General features: G+C 46.5%; 1 protein-coding gene across 1 annotated transcript; it reads right to left on the bottom strand.

Annotated features, from left to right (window-relative positions):
• Positions 1 to 4,045: 4,045 nt before the first annotated feature.
• On the bottom strand, positions 4,046 to 8,641 carry LOC147692179 (uncharacterized). Its single transcript, XM_086936752.1, has 2 exons — positions 8,146 to 8,641; positions 4,046 to 4,647 (listed from the first exon to the last, which is right to left on the bottom strand). Exons 1-2 carry the CDS (start codon positions 8,639 to 8,641, stop codon positions 4,046 to 4,048), a joined length of 1,098 nt encoding a protein of 365 aa, XP_086792878.1.
• Positions 8,642 to 8,898: the final 257 nt, after the last annotated feature.

Raw genomic sequence — 8,898 nt, 5'->3', positions numbered from 1 at the left:
GTAAAAGAAGGCGACGAGTGGAAAACTGCTTCCCGGACCAAGTTTGGCTTATTTGAATATACTGTGATGTCTTTTGGTCTGTGTAATGCTCCCGCAGCATTTCAATTCTTCATAAATTAAGTTTTGCATGATCTTCTAGACATCTGTGTCATAGTATATATTGACGACATATTAATCTATTCAAAGAATCCAGAGAAACACACTAAACATGTTCGGTCAGTTTTACAAAAACTCAGAGACAATGCCCTTTTCGTAAAATTGGAAAAATGTGTATTCAATTCTCCAAAAGTTGAATTTCTTGGTTACTGGTTATCTCCAGAAGGAGTGACAATGGACCCTAAAAAAGATGAAGCAATTTTGAACTGGCCTTCTCCTAAATCAGTTAAAGATGTACAACGCATTTTGGGCTTCGCAAACTTCTACAGACATTTTGTAGCCAATTTTTCCGAAATAGTAGTTCCTATCACTCGATTATTACAAAAAGGAAAGAAATTCCATTGGGACACTGACGCAGATCAAGCTTTTTCTACCTTGAAAAAAGCCTTTACATCAGCACCTATTCTTACACATCCAGATCCTGACAGACCGTTCCTTGTAGAAGCAGACGCCTCACAAACTGCAATCGGGGGAGTTTTAATGCAGAAAGACAACAGAACAGGCTGTTTACATCCTATAGCCTTTTTCTCATAGAAGCTCTTAGCAGCTGAACAAAATTACACAATTGCAGAACGTCAGTTGTTAGCAATCAAAGCAGTGTTCCAGGAATGGAGACATCATCTCCTGGGAGCTAAACATACCGTCACTATTTTTTCTGACCAAAAGAATTTACAATTTTATTCCACAGTAAAAGCTTTTACCCCACGGCAGATGCGTTGGTTGCAATTTTTTAGTGAATTTGATTTTGTCATTACGTATCGACCTGGGGCAAAACAATTGCTATCAGATACTCTTTCTCGCCTAGTATGTGAAAAACAAAACGATCTTGGAAAAGAGGCTAAAAGTATCATTCCTGCTGAAAACGTGTGTGCAGAAATCAACATGGACACTTTTGAGAATCTGGTTAGAAAGCAGGTAGAGGTTTTGAACCAAGAAGACTGGTTATCGCAAAAACAGAACTCTATAGTAAATCGTTTATTCTATCATAAAAAGAAATTTTTCATTCCCAACAGTGAGTTACGCCAACAAATCGTTAAGTGGAATCATGATTTAGTTTCAGCAGCCCATCCTGGAATCAACAAAACCTTAGACCTGTGTCAAAGACATTTCTGGTGGGAAAATATGTTCTCAGATGTGCAACACTATGTCAAAACGTGTCCTGTATGTGCTTGTCAGAAAAGCTTACATTCCGCTCCTAGAGGTTTTTTACAACAAATGGCAATTCCCCCCTATTCTTGGCATACCATTAGTTTAGACTTTGTTACAGATCTACCAAAGTCCAATGGTTTTACTACTATTCTAGTAGTAGTAGATTTACTTTCTAAAATGGGACATTTTATTCCACTGGTGAAATTACCATCAACAGAAGAATTTAGTAAAATTTTCATAAATCACATAGTCAAACTTCACGGACGTCCGAGCAAAATTATTTCGGATAGAGGGCCTCAGTTTATTTCTAAATTTTGGAAACAACCTAGCAGTAATTTAGGAATAGAAATAGCAACATCATCAGCTTTTCACCTGCAAACAGACGGCCAAACTTTTGAATCCAGTATCTATAAGATTGACTCCCCCTAAAGACTATTCGATTCACCCTGTTTTCCATGTGTCTCTTTTAAAACCCCATGATCCCTCCACAAGGTCAGATAACCACCCTCCTCCTATTGTAGTAGGAGATCATGTTGAATATGAGGCGAATAAAATCCTGGATGCCAAGCGTTTCCATGGTCGACTTTACTATTTGATAGATTGGAAGGGCTATGATCCATCTGAAAGATCTTGGGAACCAGAGTCAAATGTTCATGCCCCTCGATTAAACAAGACCTTTCATGCTCTTCATCCAGACAAACCTCGATCTGTTTGTCGATCTTTGGGGGGGAGAACTGTCAAGGGGTCATATGCTGCTATAGTTTGACAACCTCATTATGTCACATTTACAGTATCTTGATGGTATTTGTTGTAAACCCTATTTTGCAAATATGCTTATTCACCAATGCTATTTTCCATGCTAAGTAAAATCATTGAACCACATTGTATGATTAATGAAACTAATTGAAAGCTAGCACTGTTGTTTAAAGCTCTGCGATATAATTTACATTTGCCAATGTTTGTTTGCTGCTCCCCGTGATTGCCGCTTGCTTTCCCCGTGACTGCCTCCTCCTGCACATGTAAAACCGTCAAAACGGTTTGCTGAAACTCACATGAGGACAAGAGAACCTTCCAGAAGGTCACACAGGCTGCGAACAGTATAAAAGAAAGTCATTGACAACACAGAGACGCTTCGCTTCGTTTTCAGTGTCTCTGCGAGTGCTCCTGCTTCATCTCCCCGATCAACATTGCCGAAGTCTCCTTGCCCAAGCCTCCGTCCTGCAGTATAGCCCACAACCCGCCTAGACCTCCAATTGGGAGGGAGGGCGAGGGGTGGGAGAAAAGCAGACCAAAATTGTTTGTGTGTGTAAAAGGCCGCTTTATTAGGAAACAGGTGCACATTACAAATACAAACCTTGGCAACGCCTTACAAAACTAAACCTCACTAAATAAATAAATAACTGCAAACTCAGCCCCCCAACCCCCACCCCTAAAATACTTGGGCCCTCCCCCTCCCAACAATACATCAATAAACATTATAACAGCATTATAAACATTACGTCATCAATAAAACATTACGTCATTGATCAAACATACGTCATCATTAAAACTTTATTCGTCAAACCCCCAATGAAATATCAACTGTCAGGCCCTCCATACCCATAAACCCTGCCTGACCCTTCACTCCTGCAAATACCCCCCTCACAAAACTGAACGGTCAAACCATGACCAACATACCCCTGCACCTGTCAAAGAAATACTCGATCGAATACTCAACAAACAATCTGCCTAAAACCGTACTGATACACAAAAACACCGCACAGCACCTGTTCCTAGCGACGGATACAAATACAAGAAAAAACCCCTGCACACCGATAACCCACAAAAACAGCCTTTTATAAAAACAAAAAATTTAACAAAAACCAAAAAAGAAAAAACGAAGGAGCGGGGGGAAGAAAAAGCTAAGAAAAAACGGGAGGGGAGGGGGTGGTACAAAAAACGCTAAAAGCCTTCCTAGCCACCAGGTCACCAAACCTAAAATGGTGGCGGGTAGGCGGGAAATGGGGAATTTATACTTGGGCTGGCGGGTCCTACTAGACCAGCCCAAAAACTAGAACATTCTGGCAACTTCTGGAAAGAACCCCTCGCAGCCCTCCCAAACCGCCCGGGGGAGGGGACCTCCCGGCGGTCGGCTCCCTCCCCAAGCCCCCCTTGGGAGGGAGGGCGAGGGGTGGGAGAAAAGCAGACCAAAATTGTTTGTGTGTGTAAAAGGCCGCTTTATTAGGAAACAGGTGCACATTACAAATACAAACCTTGGCAACGCCTTACAAAACTAAACCTCACTAAATAAATAAATAACTGCAAACTCAGCCCCCCAACCCCCACCCCTAAAATACTTGGGCCCTCCCCCTCCCAACAATACATCAATAAACATTATAACAGCATTATAAACATTACGTCATCAATAAAACATTACGTCATTGATCAAACATACGTCATCATTAAAACTTTATTCGTCAAACCCCCAATGAAATATCAACTGTCAGGCCCTCCATAACCATAAACCCTGCCTGACCCTTCACTCCTGCAAATACCCCCCTCACAAAACTGAACGGTCAAACCATGACCAACATACCCCTGCACCTGTCAAAGAAATACTCGATCGAATACTCAACAAACAATCTGCCTAAAACCGTACTGATACACAAAAACACCGCCACCCAGAAAGGTAGGTGGGGAGACACTACACCACCTCCCTTTCTGCCCCCCAACACGCAAAGCGAAAAAGGAATGGGACAAATCAACGCTGCATAGGCAATGCCCGCGCTAACACCTCGCGGAGCTCCAACAAGTAAAGATCCATGCCCACACGGGACAAATGAACCCCATCATCCCTAAAAAATTCCACCGACTCAAACTTAATGTCTCTGTGTGAAATCCTGCTTAAACCAAGGCTCCTACAGCAACGAGACACCTCTGAGTTCACTTTCTTCCTAGCCCTGTCGACAGCCCTGGGGTTCACAGCTCCTCTCCAAGTCCTACGCGGTATCAATTCCGTCCAAAAGACATGGCACCCAGCCCAGAGATCCTTAATGAGGCCTAAATCTTTTTTCATAGCTCGCAGCAAAACCACACCTTTTGTAGCACAAAGATCATTTTCTCCCAAATGGATAACTAAGATATCCGGGCATAAACCGCCCACCATATTATTGTTCAGACAAGGGATTAACTCTCTCCAGAGCATCCCACCTTTACCCTTCCAAATCACATTAAACATTCGATCATTAAAACCGAGTAGTTCTCCAAAGTAACTTCGTGCTGCCTGGACTCTGGCCCACTTCACAAAGGAATGCCCCACTATCCAGACCGTTACCACCGAGGAGCGAGGCCCAGCAACGGATCCTGAAAAAGAAAAGAGAATTAGAAATCATGTGAAGGAGGACGACGCATGCGCCTCCTCTGCCGAGCTCCTCACATATCGCTGGAAACAATTTGAAGACCAACGCCCCAATCGCATAATATCCCTTTCGGTCCAACCTCTGTTAAAGGCCTCAGTGGCGGCACTTATTCGGAAAGAGTGTGTCCCATAGAGATTGCCATCGAGACCAAGATGCTGCAAAGCTTTGCGCAAAACCATACGTAATTGATAAGTTGTCACAGGGGTGCCATTGATATGTTAAAAAACAAGCACCTCATCACCACCCCCACATAATGAACGCCAGCGCCGCGCTAGAAGTAAAGGGCAAGTAAGCTTTGGAGCACGGGCCTGTAACCACACACCTTTCCCCTTTCCCGTCTGATCAGTTTTGGAGCTGGCCAACCAAACATGGACTCCCTCATCGTAACAAAAAACGTCCTTCCAAAATAAGCCACACTTATATTTCGACCCCAACAACTCCGAGACCCTGAAGGCTCCAAAAAACATGAACGCCATCAGCATGGAAAACAAACATGCCTCAAAATCATCCGAACAAACAACAGGCAGAACAGTGATTATCCTGGCCAAAACTTGCCAAGATAGGGGGGCCCTGGATCTACCAACGTGCCCATGTTCCCTGGCCCAACCTTCAAGCATCCTCCTGCCAAGTTCCCCCGCTGACGGAGTATAACCCCACAACAACTTCCCCATAAAAGCAATCCCCGCCAGTTTCCCAGAAATGGTTACTTTGGTTAATCCCTTATCCATAAGGTCCAATATAAAATTAACCACATCCTCCGACCGACGCGGCAGATCCTCCCTCCTGACAGCACCAGATTCCAGGTATTCCCTCCAGGCCAGGGAATATGCAGAACGCGTAGAAACAGACAAAGAACCTACCACCAATTGTACGACCCGACCTCGCCGACGTGCCACAGATGAATCGGCATCGGAGTCGGGGATCTGTCTGCGTCCCTCGCCAGTCCACGGAATCTCCCCCACTGTGAACGAGACAGAGCATCCGCAATGTCATTGTCCACTCCAGGGATGTGCAAAGCACGAAAATGAATGTCGTGTTTCAAACAACCCAGAACGAAAACTCTCATAAGTTTTAACACCTGTTCGTCCCTGGCAGACTGTCAGTTCACGATCTCTACAACAGCCATGTTATCCACACGAAACAGCACTTTCTTGTGTGCCAATTCCTCCCCCCACAGGGTCAAGGCGACCAACAAAGGGAACAGTTCCAAGAAAGTGATGCTGCGACCACCATTCAACCATCCATCAGGCCAACGTTCTGCACACCACTTGCCATTCCAAAAGAGCCCAAAACCATCACTGCCAGCAGCATCCGAAAACATTTACACATCCCACTGGAAGTCAACATCCCGGACCAAGGGGACACCATTGAAGGAATTCAGGAAAAACTTCCACATTCTCAAGTCCTCCTTAACACCAGCAGACAGACGAACACGATGGTGAGGCAATTGATGACCAGCCAAAGCCCTGCCCAGTCTTCTACAAAAAGTCCTGCCCGCTCTCACCACTCTGCAAGCAAAATTTAAATGGCCCAAAAGCACTTGGATCTCTTTCACCAACACTTTTCTTTTTGCCAACATCACTTCCAGCAGTTCCACCATTTTGGCCCTTTTGTCCTCGGGCAGGCGAGCAGACATAACCACAGAATCTATCTCAATACCCAAAAAGGATATGACAGTGGCAGGGCCCATTGTTTTCTCGGGAGCCAAAGGAACTCCCAGATCCTCCATGAGCCCTTGGAAGGTGTCCAGAGCCGTCTGGCACCTTGCGGAGCCCGGGGATCCGACAAAGAAAAAGTCATCTAGGTAGTGCGTTACCAGTGAATGACCGGACTGATGGGAAAAATACCATTGCAGAAAAGTACTAAAACACTCAAACAGAGCACATGATATGGAGCAACCCATCGGCAGAGCCTTGTCCACGTACCATTTACCTGCGAATTGTATACCCAAAAGGCACCAATCGTCCGGGTGGACAGGCAACAGCCGGAAAGCAGACTTGATATCACACTTGGCCATCTCAGCGGCTGCGCCCGCGGTCACAACAAGTGACATGGCCACGTCAACCGAAGAGTAAGAGACTGACACTGCCTCAGGGTCAATGAAATCATTAACAGACGACCCCTCAGGCCACGATAGGTGTTGAATAAGTCTAAACTGTCCCGGCTCTTTCTTCGGGACCACTCCAACCGGTGAAACAATTAAATTAAGGATCGGCCAATCATGAAACGGGCCAGCCATCCTTCCTTCATGTACCTCTTTATTAAGTTTGTCTTGTACCACCGTGGCATGTTCAGAAGCTGATTTTAAATTAGCAGACCACCTCCTTTCCCGTGAGCCCATGTAACCTAGCCGGAAACCAAATTGAAAACCCTCCAACAATTTTAACTTTATGGACTCATCTTCATAACCGTGTAAAGCAATGCGCAGCCTCTCTAGCTTAACTGGAGTATGCGCCCTTGGGCCCAGCACCCTTATCACCTCTGGCTCCCCTTCCCCCATAAAACTGTGAGGGCGTACTTGAATTTCCTGAACCTGATTGCTTACCATGTTGGCTCCCCGCTGGCTGGTTGTCCCAACATTTGGACAACGGGTGCTTCCTTCCACAGCCAGAGCATTCGTGTTTGAACTTACAATACTCTCTGGTGCAGGAGCCCCTGTTAAATTCCCAACAAATTCCAGTCCCCGATTGCATGGTTGCAGTAACCCCCACCCCTCCCCGGGTGGGCTTCCCCTGAAAGGGCCGGTAAACTAACGGGAAACCACTGGCCGTGAAAATGGTTTTACCCCCTGACGCTGACCCCATTGTATGCTGCCATAAATCCAAATCAAGCTCCCCCCACTTAGCCTCAGGATCCCAAGCCATCCTAGCCCTAAATTCCTCATCGTATTGAGACCAGGCAAAACCACCCCCAGTTATCTGCGCCTTGCGAATGACGTCCATGTATTTAAAAAGAGACACGCTGCGCTCAGGGAACTTTTCACAATATACACTTGCATAAATCAGGAACGCAGCTGTCCAGTTTTCTATATTCAAAGGAACTCTAGGGCGTTTAGCCAGCTCAAACTCCTCCTCTTTAGACCCTTCCTTAGACCGGACTTCCCGGTGCAGTAGCTTAAGGAGTTCCACATACTCACCATTCCAAATATGTTCTTTGGTACTTAACATCAAATGAGCACCTAAAGGTTTTGTAACACCCATGTAAGGCAACTTTTTGATTTTTAACTCCTTACTGGCCACTGGCTCTTTAACAGTGCTGGAAGCACCAGCAGTAACACCACTTTCAACTTTATTCGTTACATCTACCACATCATCGGTGCCAACAGCAGTGTCTCTTACGTAACGTCCTTTGAGCAGACGGCCATCACCAATAACCACATCTGTTTCATCACCTGTACCCACAGACACCATAATAGGTTTGGCCTGTGTGGCTGATTGCTCACCTGGCAACAGAGAGACCACTCTCGATGGCTCCGCCCGTGGCGCCGAAGTCAATGCATCCGGTCGGCGAGGCGCCCTGCTCGATGGGCCGTGCTCTCTTCTCCCTTGCACTTGACTCTGGACCACTGGAGCCTGGAAAACACTACGAGAAGCATGAGAGGGCACCCCCCCTTCAGGATCCCGCAATTCACCTTCTTCAGGACTATCCTCATCGTAGTCCAAAACCACTGAATCGACACTGGTGTGCAACAAATCACCACGGGTCTTACCCAACCCGGTATCAACCACCGTGCATTTAAATGACTTTGAAACTCCAGGAGGGGGAGCAGACTGTATGCGCCTGTACCTCCCTGTGCGTTGACTCTGCAGCTCCATAGCCGCCGGCAAGGCAAGACACCTATACCTGCTACTCGTTGGGGCCAGCGGGGTCACGCCAGACCCTCGTGTGCTGGCCGCGGCGGGATCCCTCGGTGGAACAGAGAGGGCCGCGCTAGGCATTCTCCTCACTTCCCCTTGGCGAAATGGGACTGGACTGCGCCCTGCCAAGTTTGGAACTCTGCGCCTAATATCGCCCTGACTCGGGCGTCTCTTCTTCGGCGACGAACATGCCATAACCGCGGCCACCACGCCAGCTGAAGCCTGGCGTTGGGGCCTAGCCTGCCCACCTCCTGCGAGCAAATCCAAACGGCCGGCATCCGCCAACAGACGCATCGCCTCAATAACTCGTGAATCTTCCATCGTATAGAAGCTTGAAG

This window comes from Lissotriton vulgaris, chromosome 9, assembly GCF_964263255.1.
Source record: "Lissotriton vulgaris chromosome 9, aLisVul1.2, whole genome shotgun sequence".
Lineage (NCBI taxonomy): Eukaryota > Metazoa > Chordata > Amphibia > Caudata > Salamandridae > Lissotriton > Lissotriton vulgaris.
This window is presented reverse-complemented; position numbering and strand designations above follow the sequence as displayed.

What these genes read in the sequence shown, in the direction of transcription:
- LOC147692179 (XM_086936752.1), bottom strand. Translation starts at nt 8,641, where the DNA reads ATGCCTAGCGCGGCCCTCTCTGTTCCACCGAGGGATCCCGCCGCGGCC. An exon ending in AGTGGTCTCTCTGTTGCCAG is followed by an intron (nt 4,648 to 8,145) that starts GTGAGCAATCAG and finishes TTTCTTTTTCAG; the next exon opens with GATCCGTTGCTGGGCCTCGC.